Genomic DNA, 17,445 nt, shown 5'->3' with positions numbered 1-17,445 from the left:
GCTTGGGAGTACACTTAGAGAAGCTCTTCTGTGAAGAAGAGACGTGAGCTATACCGAGGATCCTCAACTGACTACAACAAAACCACAAGGAGACGAGAGTCATACAAAGCATGATATACTCGCGCATGCATATATGCTCGACCCACGTTGTCTGTTTTTGTAAAGGTCAGGAAACCTGGTTCTCTCTAAGTTCCTGTCCATACGTAGCCCGCGTGCGTGCTCAACCTCTCTTCCGCGCCTGCGCAATGCTGATTTCCTCTGACGAAGCTCTTCGGTCCTGCGACCTGTTCCGTCAGGTTGTGGCTGGAATGCGCATGTGTGGGGGCCGGCAGGAGGCGCAGCAGCAACCGCCTTGGCGGCCTTTCTTTGCCACGTACGGCAGCGACAGCAGTAGCGAGTGAGGAGGCGGGGAGGGGGAGATTTGGCCGTGTGGCTGTCTGGCGAGTGGGCTGACTGGTGCCGCTGCCTTTGTATCGTGGAAGAACTGGAGTAAGTGGAACGGGGGAGCCACTTGGTTTGAATGGGAGAGGCCGAGCCGTTGCCTACCGGGGCGGGGAGGGACGGGGAGGGAGAAGCCCTCCTGGGGTCTCCAAGGGAGAAAGAGGATGCCTGGGGGAGGCCTAGGCCCTTTCCACTCGTGACAGGGGAAAGGCCACGCACTGACTCAGCTGTTGCTACTCAATCTGATCCCCCTTACGTCCCATTTCTTATCTCTTGCTGTCCACGTTCCCCGGGTTAGCCTCTTGCAACAAAAGCAGCGAAGAGTCTTGTGGCCCATTACAGGCCGCGATGCATATTTAATTATATTGTAATAAGCTTTGGGGAGCCAAAACACCCTTGGAAATATGCACTTCCCTCTTTTGGCAAAAGACTTCGCTGCTCCTCCCTCTTTCCCTCTTCCTCCCCCCCCCCAGGTTTGGACAGCCTAGAATGGGAGAAGATTAATTTGAGGCTTTGGATGTGTCACGAAGGAAGGGCTGAGAAATATGCAACTCTCTTGATATACATGTATCATGTTTTTGTAAACCTTCAACGAGCCTTTTAAAAAAAGACATCCATCGTGTCCTCTTCCTTGTTTCTGTGAGTCTTGCAAGAAGAGAAGTTATTTGCCCAAGGTCACTTCAGAAGCTAGTGGGGTAGATCTGCATTGAATCGAATTTGCTGGGTGAGCAGATTTGTATTAATGGAGTAGGAGTTGTGGAAACCTTCACTTTTCCTATCTGTTAAAATTCTTAAGAATCCGAGCACATTTCACTTTCCTCATGCCACGAAATTGTTGCTAACCTAATTATACATCTTTTAAAACTGTTCTCCGCTGCTGTCATTGTTTAGTCACTTGTCACAGCGAGCCAGCAACTCTTCCTGTCAAAGCTTTTTCTTCCTTGATTACTCCTACAGTGAAGCTGGGGTGTGATGAGGGTGTGTTACTGGTATTGAAGGGATTTGTGTTGTCTGATAGGAGAGTGATGGAGATTCTGCTTTTGTAAAACAAACTGGCTGCATTAAGAACCACAATAGACTTTCTTTATGTCTCATACAGGATTACTCTTTAAGAATTTCAGTGCTAGGTTTTATTATAGCAATAGTTGCTTATATAGTACTTAAAAGTATGCAAGAGCCCCATTAAAAAGTTATGCATGTATCTAATCAGTTAATATTTGTGTGGTGTGTATTATACTAGTCTACTCAGAAGTAAGCCCTGTTGAGTTCATTATGCCATATTTCCAGGTATGGTAGTATTGGATTGAAACTAGGATTGAAACTTTAGAGAGGGACACATACACTTGAGTTGGCTGCTTCTAATAAAAATGTCTGCCACTGTGTTGTTATATGCCTTCAAGTCAATTACAATTTATGGCGACCCTATAAAACAGCGGCCTCCAATAGCATCTGTTATAAACCACCCTGTTCAGATCTTGTAAGTTCAGGTTTGATAACCTCAGTTTCATCATTTTATTCTCTAGTGATAGTTCTGATTTAATTTGTTATAACACCCAATTATTTGTCTTTTTTCACAGTCTATGGTATGTGCAAAACCACCACATTTTAAATGAGTTGATTTTTCTCTTATCCGCTTTTTTCACTGTCCGACTTCCATATCCATTTATAGAGATCGGGAATACCATGGTCTGAATGATCCTGACTTTAGTGTTCAGTGATACATCTTTGCATTTGAGGACCTTTTCTAGTTCTCTCATAGCTGCCCTCCCCAGTCCTAGTCTTCTTCTGATTTCTTGACTATTGTCTCAATTTTTATTAATGACTATACCAAGGTATTGATAATCCTTGACAAGTTCCATGTCCTCATTGTCAACTGTAAAGTTACATAAATCTTCTGTTGTCATTACTTCAGTTTTCTTGATGTTCAGCTGCTTTTGTGCTTTCCTCTTTAACTTTCATCAGCATTCGTTTCAAATCATTACTGGTTTCTGCTAGTAGTATGGTATCGTCTGCATATCTTAAATTATTGATATTTCTTCCTCCAATTTTCACACCTCCTTCATCTTGGTCCAGTACCGCTTCCCGTATATGTTCTGCGTATAGATTAAACAAATAGGGTAATAAAATGCACCCCTTTCTCATACCCTTTCAGATTTGGAATCAATCGGTTTCTCTATATTCTGTCCTTACAGTAGTCTCTTGTCCACAGTATAGTTGTGCATCAGGACAATATTTCTCCCTCCAATTTTCATACCTCCTTTATCTTGGTCCAAGCCCGCTTTCCGTATATGTTCTGCGTATAGATTAAACAAATAGGTTGATAAAATGCACCCCTGTGTCTCAACCTTTCTGATGGGGAACCAATCGTTTTCTCCATATTCTGCCCTTACAGTAGTCTCTTGTCCAGAGTATAGGTTGCACATCAGGACAATCAGATGCTGTGGCACCCCCATTTCTTTTAAAACATTCCATAGTTTTTCATGATCTAGTCAAAGGCTTTGCTGTAATCTATAAAGCACAGGGTGATTTCCTTCTGAAAATCCTTGGTCTGTTCCATTATCCAACATATGTTTGTGATATGATCTCTGCTACCTCTTCTCTTTCTAAATCCAGCTTGGACATCTGGCATTTCTCGCTCCATATATGGCAAGAGCCTTTGTTGCAGAATCTTGAGCATTACTTTACTTGCATGGGATATTAAGGCAGTAGTTGGATAATTACTGCATTCCCTGGGATCTCCTTTCTTTGAGATGTATATTGAATGCTTCCAGTCTGTGGGCCTTTGTTTTCTTTTCCATATTTGTTAACAAATGTTTGTCAAAATTTGGACAGATTCATTCTCAAAATAGCTTGTAGCAACTCTGTTTGTTCTTCCAGTATTTTAAGAGCAGCTTTCACCTCACATTCTAAAATTTCTGGTTCTTCATCATACTCTATGAATGAATCTCTATGAACGAATCTGTCATCCTTGCATCCCTTTTATAGAGTTCTTCAGAGTATTGCTCCCTTCTTCCTTTTATTTCATCTTGGTCAGTCAGTGTTCCTCTGTTGATTATTCAGCATCCCTACTCTTGCTTTAAATTTCCCTTTAATTTCTCTAATCTTTTGGAATGGGGCTCTTGTTCTTCCTTTTTTTGTTGTCCTATTTCTATACAATAACTATTGTAATAGTTCTCTTTGTCCCTATGTACTAGTCACTGTATTGTTGCATTTAGGGTTCTCACTGTATTTCTCTCTCCTTTTGCTTTTGCTTTCCTTCTCTCTTTAACCATTTTAAGAGTTTCTTCAGTCATCCATGAGTTCCAGTGTGGTGAAGTGGTTAGAGTGTTGGACTACGACCTGGGAGACCAGGGTTTGAATCCCCACATAGCCATGAAGCTCAGTGGGTGACCTTGGGCCAGTCACTGCCTCTCAGCCTCAGAGGAAGGGAATGATAAACCATCTCTGAATACCAATTACCATGAAAACCCTATTGATAGGGTTGCCATAAGTTGAAATTGACTTGAAGGCAGTTCATTTCATTTTTTTTTTCAGTCATCCACTGAGGTCATTCTCTCTTTTTAATGAGAGGCATTTTCTTTTTGCATTCTTCCCTGATAATGTCTCTGACTTCACTCCATAGTTCTTCTGGTTCTCTGTCAACTCAGTTTAAAGTCTCAAACCTGTTCCTTATTTGATCTTTATGTTCTTCTGGGATGTTATTTAAATTGTATTTTGGCATTATGATTGATTTGTTGGTCTTCTTTAGCTTTACTCTGATTTTTGATATGACCAGTTCATGATCTGTACCACAGTCTGCTCCTGGTCTTGTTTTCGCAGAGAGTGTGGAACCTCTCCATCTTCTGCTACCAATTATACAATCAATCTGATTCCCATATTGACCATTTGGTGATGTCCACGTGTATAGTTGTCTTTTTGGTTGCTCAAAAAATGCGTTCGCAAGAAACAAATTATTGGCTTCACAGAATTCAGTAAGTCTTTCTCCTGCTTCATTTCTGTCTCCTAAGCCCCATTTCCCCACAATTCCTAGTTCTTCTCTGTTCCCTACTTTTGCATTCCAGTCTCCCATGATTATCAGCACCTCTTGTTTTGGTGTGTGATCAATTTCTTCCTGTACTTCTGCATAAAATCTTTCCAGTTCCTCTTCTTTTGCATTTGTGTTGGAGCCCAGACTTGGGTGATGGTCATGTTAATAGGTTTCCTGTTAAATCTTGTTGATATCACTTGCTCAGACGCGTTGTAGCTCCTAATTGCTTTTGCTACATCACTTCTCACTATTAAAGCAATCCTGTTTCTTCTTAATTTCTCATTTCTTACATAAAATAATTTGTAGTTGCCTGATTGACAATGTCCCATTCCCGTCCATTTTAATTCCCTTATGACAAGTACTGTAATGTTGATATGTTCCATTTCTTGCTTGACAATGTCTAATTTTCCCTGGTTCATGCTTCTCACATTCCATGTTCCTATTGTGTACGTCGTACAACTCTGGACTCTCCTTTTGCACCTGTACGCATCAGGCTCTGGGCTTCCTTTTGGCTTTGACCCAGCTACGTCATTAGTCACAGCGCTACTCGTACTTGTCCTTTGTTCTTCCCCAGTAGCTCAATGAGTGCTTTCTGCCACTGAATTGTATTAAATTAATGCAAAGCCAGCACTAGAAGCTCACCTACTAAGATGATTGGCAATCTCTTGCGACTACAAAGTTAATTATTCTTAAAGGAATCATTTTTCTCAAAGATCCTCATACACTAAGTTAATCTGTTGCAACAGAAAATGCAGTTTTATTTTACCTTTAAAAACTAGCAGGTTTATTGTATTACTAACTTTCATGAACCAGAGCCCGCTTTTATCAGATGCATCTGACATTGTATATGAAAACTTATTTATTTTAAAATGTTAAGCTCTATTGCTGTATGATAAAATTAAACTCTAGGTGGGCTGCAAACAAAACATATAAACCACAGCAATATTTAAAACCAAACATATCAATTTAATACAATTAATTAGTCTCTGTTTTTACTTGTACCATCCACTGAAAGTAAAACGTGCATTTAACAATACCAGAGAATTTATAATCTGCAAAATAATTCATAACACTCACTGTAGCAAAAACATCTTATTTCAAGGTACTGTTTTCAGTGAGTAAGGGTATTTAATTTAGTTGTTTTTTGTTTGTAGTAACAAAAGATATTGCCAGGGACAATTTAGCTAATGAACTACTAGTGATGTGTAGGTGTTAGGGTGTCTCACTTAACAACTATCAAATTGTTGCTTAAATAGATGTGAAGGACAGATTAAGTCTGACTTCTGTGAGACACAAACTGTCATTGAGTCCTGCGCTTGTTTATAGATTCTGTTCTTACAGATGTTACATTGCATTTACTTTAAAAAAAAAAAAAACACAGTGTTACTTAAACGTAATTAAAAAAACAAACACAAGGATAAGGTTAAAATTTAAAATTATAATCTCAATTCTCCTGATCCACTACAAAGTACTGATGAGTGTCTCTCTCGTGTTGTAGTCTACAAAAACTCCCAGCTGTTTTATGGAAAACAAAGGTTTTGTCTCTGATCAAAAGAAGTATGCGAGTGGTGATATGCAAAATAGACCTGCATGTGGAAATACAGCTGTGTTTGATTGTGATCATCACAGTAGATCCATGCTGAAAAAAGCTTGAGTTACAAATATGCTGACACATGTCACTTTTATACTTCACTTTTATCTGGCCCAGGCTTTGTAGGATTGGTGTAACAGAATGTAACACCTGGCTCTGAAAGCATGTCATAACAGTTTTAAGTGTACCAGTTCAGAATATTTATTATTACTACTGGATTTCTTACCCACCCTTCACCTTAAGATCCCAGGGCATGTTACAATAATATAAAAATGCAATATTAAAGTCAAGACAGTTTAGAATCGGAATAGAATGCGTCATATATATATCTCAGGTATCAAATGCCAGGGTAAAGAGGTACATCTTTAGCATATGAATATGAATCACATTCTAAGGATTATTATCCTTACGTTGCATATCTGGGCTGGTGTATCTGCTGTGCCTATTGCTTAGTTAAAGTGATCTGCTTCATCCTAATATCTGTATCCTCTCCAGTATTCAAAATTCATAAAATCATATTCCATTATTCAGTGTTCCATAAAGTGGCCTTCACCAACCTGAGGCTGATGGGAGTTGTAGTCCAAAACATCAGGATGGCATCAGGTTGACAAAGGCTGCTTTAAACCAATTGTAACTTCCCTGCCAATGAGGCTTTGTGGAGCAATGTTACTCATGACTGTGGTGGAAGATGGGCAGGGTAGTCAGCCAGTGTACTAATTGCATGATAACATTAAAACCAGCTCTGGATCTGTATAATTTAAAAAATATATATGTGTATGCTTGTTAATGAAAGCTTCTGATTGTAACTGAGACTAAGCTAAGTTCCTTTGGTGTTCTAATGCAGATTCCACACACTGCTGCCTTTTGTTATATCTCACTAACCAGCACTGCATGGCGGGACATCTGATCTCCAGCTGAAAGCAAAAGGGATAATCTGCCGAGCCACTCAGTAAATTTTGCAAGACAGGTACAAGACAGTTCATATTTGCTTTGTGCTTGCGACAATGCAGCCAGCAACGTGTCCTCTTGACCCTTGCTCTTATTGGCTTATTAAAACTTGCTGATGGGAGGATCCCGAGTGTGGTCAATGCATCTTTGCAAGAGGGAGTGGTCCCAGCCGCCCTGAAAGAGGTGGTGATGTAACTGCTCCTGAAAAAGCCCACCCTGGACCCATTGGTTTGTGACAACTACTGCCTGTTCTCAGATACTCCCTTTTTAGGGAAGGTAATTGAGAGGGTTGCGGCTCAGCAGTGGCAGGCACTCTTGGATGAAACAGATTATTTTGACCCATTTCAGTGTGGGTTCAGGCCTGGTTATGGGAGTGAATCAGCCGTGGCTGCCCTGATGGGTGACCTTTATTGGGAGAAGGATGGGGGAGTGCAACACTCTTAGTGGTTTTTGATACCATTGATCATGGTATCCTGAGATGGGTATTGGCGGCACTGTTTTACAGTGGTTCTGATCCTATCTCCAGGGACATTTTCAGAGAATAGCATTGGGTGATTGTCTTTTGGCCCCTTGACAGGTTTGCCTTGGGATGTTGCAGGATACCGTCGTGTCCCCAAAGCTATTTAACATCTATATGAAGCCCTTAAGTGCGGTCATCAGGAGATTTGGGGTGAGGTGTCGACAGTATGTTGATGATACCCGGCTCTGTTTCTCTATGACATCTGAATTGGGAGAGCTGTGCAAGCCCTGGACTGCTGCCTGGACTCGGTGGTTGGCTGGATGAGGGCCCATAAACTGAGTTTGAATCCTAGCAAGACAGAGGTGGTGTGGGTTAGTGGTTCCTGATTCATATAATTGGTCAATTGCCTGCTTTGGATGGGGTCGTACTCCCTCTGACAGAGCAGGTTCGTAGACTGGGGGTGCTCCTGGATCCATCTTTGTCATTAGAGGCCCAGGTGACCTCAGTGGCTAGTGCCTTTTACCAGCTTCAGCTGATAAGACAGCTGCAGCCGTTTCTGGACCAGAATAGCCTGACCACTGTTGTCTATGCACTGGTAACTTCCAGGCTAGATTACTGTAATGTGCTCTTTGTGGGGTTGGTCTGGAAGCTGCAGCTGGTGCAAAATGCGGTGGCATGATTGCTTACTGGGTCAGGGTATTGCCAACATGTTACCCCATTGCTGAAAAAATTGCACTGGCTGTCCATTAGCTACTGGCCAAGTTCAAGGTTTAGTTTTGGTGTACAAAGCCCTATGCAGCTTGGGACCAGGATACCTGAAATATTGTCTTACCCCTTATATACCCAGTTGATCACTGCGCTCTGCAGGTGATGGCCATCTGCAGATACCATCTTATCAGAAGGTCCGTTCCACATAATGTAAGAAGCTGAAGTTTAATGTTGTGGCACCTTAAATATTAGACAGGTGCCATCTCTGTTATCTTTTTGGCACCTACTGAAGACCTTCCTCTTTCAACAAGCTGTTTAAGTAAAGACCTTATCTCAGTCTGTGTCTGTGCTGGAATTACTTTTCAAGATGTTTTTAAAGCTTTTCTTTTAAAGATATTTTAAAGATGCTTTGTTTTAATATGTTTTAAAGTCTTTGTTTTTAAGATGTCTTTAAGTGCATTTAATGTTTTTGTTTGCCACCCTGGGCTCCTTCTGGGGGGAAGGCTGGCATATATTTGATGCTCAACTTGAAATAAATTTATTGATAAAGGAAGTAAAATGAATCCTAAAGTTCACAATGATGCTGCTTTATCTAGATTTTCTTAAAAATGTGTTCACCTCTTCATAAGAACATAAGAACATAAGAAGAGCCTGCTGGATCAGGCCAGTGGCCCATCTAGTCCAGCATCCTGTTCTCACAGTGGCCAACCAGGGGCCTGGGGGAAGCCCGCAAGCAGGACCCGAGTGCAAGAACACTCTCCCCTCCTGAGGCTTCCGGCAACTGGTTTTCAGAAGCATGCTGCCTCTGACTAGGGTGGCAGAGCACAGCCATCACGTCTAGTAGCTAGTATGCTGAAGATGGCATTGTGAAAAATTGTCAGTGATAGTGAAAACTGGTGATAGTTCAGAATAGTATTTTAATTTTATTTGTTAAAATAGTTGAAGCAGTAGTTTCATTTTAGTACATCTGTTAATAAGCTTGAACTATGTTTTTGGATCACTGTGAGGAAGCATACAGTTGAAAGAGCAGGGCAGATAGTAATCAGTGGGCTGTCCTACTACAGTAATGTCCTTCTTGAAGATCCTAGTGTAACGTAAACAGGGGTGACTAACCTTTTTGACCCAAGCATCACATTAACCTTGGCTGACCCTCTGCTAGCTGTATCCCAGTAAGTGTGTATGACCAAAAGTGGTGTGGCCTCACCACACACTTGTGCTCACACCACATATATGTACAGGACAAGTAGCCAGCCCCATCTGATCTATGCAGCATTGGGACAGTTTACTTCCCCATTAGGCTGCTGGGCCCCAGTGCCATGTGTACTCTTATTTTTCTTTTTTTGGCTGCTACTACAATTGGGGTGTTCAGGGGCCAGAAAAAAAATTGTTTGGAGATTGTATCAGGCGCTCAGGCTAGGGTTTAACCATCGCTGGGGTAAAGCATCTAGGAGTGACCAGATTTATTGTGCTATGGCCTTCTGTTTATCTTAGGCTGTTTATAGATAACAGCTTTTCACAGATAGTTGGTATTTCCCTTGCACCTGTCAATGCATACCCTGCTTCTACTGCTGAGAGCAGTTTCGGAATTCTTAAGTTTTAAAGCTGTCTTAAGTAGTATATCTTGTTATGTATGCACTTTTTTATAATGCCCTGCCATTCAAGACTATTTTCTCTCCCTATGTAGTAATCTAAATGTGTGTTTGTTTCTTGGGATATATTAATGCAAATTAATTTTGTTCTGAATAGCTCTGTAAGAAGGCCAGAGTTAACCATGAATGGACAACTGGACTTGAGTGGAAAGCTTATAATTAAAGCTCAAATGGGTGATGATATTAGAAGAATTCCCATTCACAATGAAGACATCACCTATGATGAGTTAGTGCTGATGATGCAGAGAGTTTTCAGGGGAAAGCTTCTAAGCAATGATGAAGTCACAATAAAATACAAAGATGAAGGTAGGATTTTTTAAAATCTTCTGGCGTTACCTAATGGTACAGAAATGTTCTTGGTGTTCTCCAGTTCTTGTAGTTATGGAATACTTCTCTTCCTTTTTCTGACCTTTTGGAGTTCTGGCCTTTGGAATGCCAGCACAGGGTTGATATTCTGCAAGGAGTGTAATAGAAAACAAAAGCATGACAACACGCCACAGATCTTGCTTATTTGCTTTGTACCTTGCACTGTGTAATCCAGTTGCAGATTTCTGTGTAAGTGACAGTGTTGAGTGTCAAAGTGCTGCATTTAGTGATGCTGTATCAGTGGATGATACCCAGCTAACAGTGCAATCCAATGCATGCTGACTCAGAAGTAAGCTCCATTGGATTCAATGACACTTACTTCCAGGTAAGCGTGTATTGGATTGCACCCTTAGTCATACACAGGTAGACACACTGAAATAATGGACTTAAGTTGGTTATGAACATTGACTTCACTTGGTCTCCTCTCAGTATTGCCCAGTGTGATGAGGCAGTTTCATCAACCTGGGATGTTTTAGCCTTTTCTGGGGCTTAAGCAACTCTCATGGGTTCTCCACCAAGACGTGTGAACAGGAGCCTGTCTTTCCTTTAAAAGCAAAGGTACTCAAGATTTGGAACTAGTCCAGGACAGATTCTTGTCTTAAACAGGCCAAAGAGTAGTGATCTCTGTGGAGAGACAGGGAGGAGGCAGCTCTGAGGTTCAGGGAACCAATGATTATGTGCCTTCCTTAGCATAGGAAAGGAGTAGGGCTTTGCTCTACAACAGAGATTCTCAAACTTTCTACTCCTAGGGCCACTTGAAATGGCTGAAAATTACTGAGGCATACCAGTCACAAAATGGTGGTGCAGGGAGCAGAGACAGTCATAAAATGAAGGCAGAGTTTGGCATAATCAGCTAGCAATTACTGACTTCAGTTTCTACTGTCATCAGTCCACCAATGGAAATGGCTAAATTCTTTGCCATAGCGTTATTCTTGTGGCAAGGAGTTCCACAGCTCAGCTTTTCTAAACCTAAGTACAGACATTAGTACTGGAGGCATTCTGACAGCCTTCCCATTTTAGGCAGAAATTGTTGATTCAGAGGCTCTAAACGGAGGTTTATCTGTTACATTTTTACACATTTCCTGTCATTTCTTCTCCCATTCTCCTTTTATGCTCAACTTGTTTCTTACCTCCCTGGGCCTTTTATATTCATTACTTGTTCCAATAACAGCTTTCCTCTCTTATCCCCTTCCTTTCTATTCCCAGATTATTTATTTAATGGTAGTAGTAGTAGTAGTAGTAGTAGTAATAACCTTTTATCTCACTTTCTAATCGCCTTCTTCACCTTCTCTGGCCCTTTCCCCTAAGAGGAGGGAGAATGGCATTCCCTCCTTTCTCCCTGAACATGTCTGCTGACCACCTTTACTCAGACGCATGGCAGACAAGTGAGGCCCACCTAAAAGTTGCCCAAGGCCCACTGTTTGAGAAACACTTCTCTGCAAGACTTATAAAACCACAGGAGTAGCCTTCAGTTGGAGGTAGGGAAGTGCAAGGGCCCTATTAGACTGGAAAGATATTGCCGTTTACAGGGGAAAGTTGGAAATGGTCATTGCTGAAACAAAGTTGTGTATTGGGGGCTTGCTCCCCTATGAGAGTGGCTCTGTGACCCTCTGTAACACCTGGCTTGTATCCCAAGGGACATTTGCCTATTTAATAAATATTGTATTGGGTCTGTATGTATACCATTTCCATAATTCTCAAGAATCTTTGTTCTGGTGAGAGCTGTTCTTCATCCTGAACAACTGCTACTCTGATGTTGCTTGGAATAGGGGGTTGAGCAAGTCTCTCCTATATCTGCAGTCTAATCTAGGGCAGGGCACATTTTACATGTGCACCATCCCCAGTGTAAAATGGAAGTGCATGTTGGCATCCATTTCCCAAACTAGCTTCTGTCTGAACATGCCCAGAATGTTTTTCTACTTCTTAGCTTTTTCTTGAAATTGCTAGTCATCTTGACATTGGACAAAACTTTTGGCTCTGGATTCAGTCTTGTATGAAATAATTTCTTATTTAGGAAAAACGGTGGTTTGCTGCTGTGGAATTTACTGGGAACATTGACTTCCACTGAAATTGAGATGCCATGTTTTCCACAAGTATTGCTGGATGGTGGTTGTAGGGCTCCCTAGGAACTCCAAAATGACCAGATGTGCTGCCTGTCACACAGTGGGATATCAGCGGGCAACTTTCAGAATATTTATTTATTTAAAATATTTCTATCCCGCCCTTCTACCCTACAATAGGGCACTCAGGGCGGCTACAGTAAAATTGCACACATATATAATAAACAGAATATAGCACCAAGCATGGTGAAGTGCTCACTGGAAAAGCTATAGATACCAGATTCTATGAACATATTCTTTTCATTTATTATTTTAATAAATAACTGCTATGTGAAGTTGTTTTAATGCAAATGAATACATTTGAGGGAATTAGAAAAGCTCAAGAATATTTATGCCAGAAATTGTCCTGCCAGCATAATCTAAACAATAATGGGGAAAGCCTGCTTACATTATCAAGAGTGAGTTCTGATGGGTTGTATCCAATGTTAGTCCTACTCAAAGTAAGCCCATGGAAATTAATGAACATGACTAACTTATGAGCATTTATTTCTATTCCAAGTATAATTTAGTTTGATGCAGCCTGATACTTATAAACAAGTTGTTGCCAGCTTTACATTCAATAATTAAAAGTCCTTTTTATTGAATACAGTGTTCACAAGGAACTTCCTCGGTTAATTCTGCACTATTCAGGACGGGAACAGCAATTATCATGATGATATAAATCTCCTTCATCCACTGTTTTCAGCCTCAATGTTTTATTTTTATTTTTTTTAATATTTGTATCCTACCTTTCCATTACAATAGAAATGCCTAAGTATAAAAACTATCAGCCTAAAAACAAAAACATAAATGAAAGCAGCAGATAAAATCAATTAGTCACGAACCTTGAACAGTCAAGGACAATAATATCAGACATTGGCCACATGTTAATTTGGTACCTCTAAGAAGCTGCAAGTGGCAACTTGATGCCACAGCTGGGTTTTAAATGTACCATGAATGTTGAAGAGAGTAATTTGGAGATAGTCTTGGAGACTTTAGCAACAGTTAGTGCTTGCTTGCTCTTCTCTATTCATGCCCACAATTCTAGGTCACATTTTCTTGATGGATCTCCTCTGCGTACAGCTTTTGCTGACTTTTTTTTAGCTCCTTTCTCTGGTTTTCAAGTGCATTTCATATAAGAGTCTCTACTTGAGAGTTATGTTTTTTTTAATTTACCAAGTATCTTGTGATACTAATATTGTTTGTGAGCAAATGTATCACTTGAAATAATTGTTAGCAGCAAACATTTTCTTATTTACAGATGCAGATTTTAAGCTTGGAGGGGAAAGGAGGATGTTTACCTTTAATGACTGTTCTTGAAGAATGTTCACAGTATTGTTTGGAGTGCATAAGAGAAAAACTGTGTTCATGGACATACTACAAATAATAATTTTAATATGCTGTGAGCGATTCTGTTGCATGTGCTTTCAGCTGATTTTAAAATTGCCTACCGTATGATGAAAGTCATGTTCTTTAACTTGATTTTTTATTGGTGTGTATTACATCTGATTCTCAATTCTCCTTACTTAACAGATGGAGATCTCATAACAATATTTGATAGTTCAGATCTTTCTTTTGCAATTCAGTGCAGTAGAATACTGAAGCTGACCCTGTTTGGTAAGTACAGATGCTTTCTGAGTCACTTGAAATTATTGTACTTGGGGATTCTTCACAAATTAGCCTCTATTATGCACTTTTTTTTTTTTTAAGGTAAATTTTATTCAGAGGCGAAATAGAAAAAATGTAGCATTCATGTAAAGTGAAATTGTGAGCACCATCTAACTAAATGCATTCATTCAATTGATAGGTCTATAGAAATTACAAGAGACCCTGTTACTCACGGCCAAGATTGAATTGACTTGCATTGAACAGAAGAAAAAATAGAAAAATAAAGGTGTTATAGTAATACCTTTCCTATTTTTATCATTAATTTTTATTCAAATTTTCAAAAACAAAACAAAACAAAAATAATTAAACAATAAAATAAAATGTTAACTTCCGATTTGTTGCAGATCAGATATAGGTCTACAATATATAACAAACCTGTCTCTTAAATTATATTACAAAATCACTTTCCTCCAGTAGTTATCTTAATTAATCATCAAATCTCATAAACATTACTTTATTCTTTCCACAAAAAGTCAAAGAGAGGTTTCAATTCCTTGAGAAATATATCTATCAATTTTTCTCCAAATAAACATGTCAATTAATCCTTCTCATCAAATCTGTTAGGTCCAATAATTTCAATAGCCATTCTTCCATTATCAATGTTAATTCCATCTTCCATCTTCCATCCTTGCACTCATAATAATCCTGTTAAGTCCAGTAATTTCAGTAGCCATTCTTCCATTATCAGTGTCCCATAATAATCTTGCTGTCATAGCCATAGTCATATAATAAGAGTCTGATGGGAATTTCCTTTATCACAAATATTTCCTTGCCATCAATTCTGAATGTGTTGCTGAAATATTGTTGTAAAGTCATATCTCTGTTCTTCTTTTTTACGAAATGCACTGGCACATCTCTTGAGAGTTTTTCCATTGTCACATGTCTATAATTAATTCCATAGATTTTTTCTATGTCAAGCTCCATCACATCATTCCAGTCCAGAAATTTATCCAAGACGTTGATAACTTTATCTCTAATATCTTCATTAATTTCTTCAGAGACAACGTTGAATTCCAAACAGTAAACTTTATCTCTAATATCCATAAACTCCAAGTCTTTTTCCAGTTCCACATTTGTTCCAATCTCCAGGGCTTGCATCTTCCCTTTAAATTTTTCTTTTTTCATCTTCTAATGCTTGTCCAGTTGTATCTCTGATCTCATCAACCTCCTCTCTCACAAGTTCCCCTATTTCTTTAAGCTCCTGCTTCATTTTGCCAAATTCAATTTTCATCTCCTGTCTACCCTGTCTCAGGGTTTGTTTCGTTATCTCAATCTCATCCATTATTTTCTGAAACATAATTACTTCCAGGGTCTCAGCCACTTTCTTGATTGCCATTCTTAAAACCACGAAGAAAAAAAAAACCACTTCTTATTCCAGCAACAATTGGGTTAATATTCCAAGCCTGATGCCATCACAGTGTAGACAGCACAGCCTGCCTTATCTCTTATATGTTCAGAAATGCAAAACAAATTTAGTTCACAGCATCAAAACAGTTAGTGGCATCTTGAACAAGCAGATTCGTCAAAATGAAATAGACCAAAAAAAATATTCCCAGACATATAATACTCCAAAGTTCATAAATCAGATTTATTTTTTTTTCTCCTCGGAATAGAAATCCCTCATCCGTATTACGCACTTTTGTAATAATGTCTCTTCCTTAATTTCCAGTCATGTAGCATAAGTCACTTGTTGCGCTGGAGAAGTGCATTTATTTATCAGATATTTTTTGCCCACCCTTTACCATAAGGCCCCAGGGTGGGTTACAGCAAAGTGCATTCAAATTGTAACAGTTTAAGTTGTGATCACTGTGTAGAATTGGCTAGAATAAGGCTATAAAATTTATACAATGCTTTCACTTACATTCTTCAGGTGAAGCAATGTCTTTTGAAAATGCTTGTACCATGAAAACTCATTGGTATAATATCTGTTTTACAGTTAATGGGCAGCCAAGGCCTCTAGAATCTAATCAAGTGAAATACCTCCGCCGAGAACTGATAGAGCTTCGTAACAAAGTGAATCATTTGCTGGATTGTTTGGAGCCCCCTGCTGAACCAGGGCTTTCTACAAGCCTCCCTGAAAATGGTAGGTTGGCAACTGGTACTGCCAAATAATTGCTTGAACTCTGCAAGTGTGTACGTACACACATTAATTTTTCCATACAGAAACCTTATATCCTTTTCCCAACAGAAGTTCAGCTTGCTAAGAGTCCATAATGTTGATGACTGTTCCTTAAAAATATAGAAATGGCATCAGCGTTTAGATAGGCTTTTTATGGTTTTGGAGTAAAAATCCCAAAAGTAATATCTGGCCAAATGGAGATCATATTTGTTGGGCTATAACATACAACTTTATAAAGAAATTTAGGTATCATCTCTTAAATAAATAAAACTCATGAAAAGTCACGGCCTTAATATATAGCCGTGTTCTTCAATCTTGGGTCTCCAGATGTTTGCAGATCTACAACTCCCATCATCCCTGACCATTGACCATGCTGTCTGGGGATGATGGGTGTTGTAGTCCAGCAACGTCTGGGGACCCAAGGTTGAAGAACAGTGATATACAGCAATACTAAGTACTCTTAAGAATCCTCATTTTAAACAATATATGTAATGTTGGTTACTGTGGCGTGCTGAAATGAAATAATTTTTTTAACTTGCTGTATATATGTTGGGCTCATCTCCTTCCCTCCACTGCTCAAATAATGTTTCTGGGGAAAAGGCATGAGTGTTTCTTGGGTATTTCTAGTCTCCACTGTTCAGGGAGAGGCTGACTGAACTGGGAAATCCTGTGGGTGTTTGACTGTGTAATTACCCACTAGTTTCTCATCTGTCTAGTCAGATGATATATGAAATCAAGCAACTGCACTGCATGCATGCACTGAATCTTGTTCATGTATAAACTTCGCATGATCTCCTTTGAGAGGGAAACGTTCCTTGTGCACAATGGGAATAAACCCATAAGCTTGTGGAGCTTTTCTCTTGTGTAGAATAGAATAAAAGCCTAGAGGAGGTGGAGAGGGTATCTATATTATAGCCATACTGCACATGCTAAATATTTAAAAATGCACCCTTTTTTAAAAACAAAAACAACAATCCTCAAAACACCTTATTAGCATAGATTAACATATTAAATAAAACAAACAAGGTGTGGGCAATTGCTCTAAGGACACAAATCCCCTCTCTTGTGGAGTTGGTAGGGTCCTGAGATTATTCTTCCTTCACAAATCTAGGTCTTGTCTTCTATTACATATTATTTACTGGTGACAATGGGATTATTCTTCAGTTCTTTTGATCTGGAAAGAATGTTACCTCATTTGTTGTTTGCTTCTCCAGTTTATAGAGTCACCTTGGTACGTTGTCGTTAGATTATTATGTTACATTGGATTGTAAAGTTCAAGGGCGCCTATTTGTGTTGATCTCAAATTGAGCACTTTGGATAATTCTGGAGTGGATTTATTTATTTATTTAATCAATTAATTTGTATCCCC

At 39.4% G+C, this 17,445-nt stretch overlaps 1 protein-coding gene across 5 annotated transcripts in view; it reads left to right on the top strand.

The window, feature by feature from the left end:
• Positions 1-274: 274 nt before the first annotated feature.
• TFG (trafficking from ER to golgi regulator) overlaps positions 275-17,445 on the top strand; it is a 33,705-nt gene continuing 16,534 nt past the window's right edge. For 2 of the 5 annotated variants that reach the window (XM_061628222.1, XM_061628221.1), the window contains exons 1-5: positions 275-489; positions 6,904-7,026; positions 9,922-10,130; positions 13,823-13,906; positions 15,894-16,040. In XM_061628222.1, coding sequence (XP_061484206.1) covers positions 9,947-10,130; positions 13,823-13,906; positions 15,894-16,040 — 415 coding nt within the window. In that variant the 5' untranslated portion in view covers positions 275-489; positions 6,904-7,026; positions 9,922-9,946. Of the gene's footprint in view, positions 490-6,903; positions 7,027-7,584; positions 7,678-9,921; positions 10,131-13,822; positions 13,907-15,893; positions 16,041-17,445 lie in introns of all 5 variants that reach the window. The other 3 variants (XM_061628219.1, XM_061628218.1, XM_061628220.1) reach the window with 3 other exon arrangements.

Source organism: Rhineura floridana, chromosome 5 (assembly GCF_030035675.1).
Source record: "Rhineura floridana isolate rRhiFlo1 chromosome 5, rRhiFlo1.hap2, whole genome shotgun sequence".
NCBI lineage: Eukaryota > Metazoa > Chordata > Lepidosauria > Squamata > Rhineuridae > Rhineura > Rhineura floridana.
This window is presented reverse-complemented; position numbering and strand designations above follow the sequence as displayed.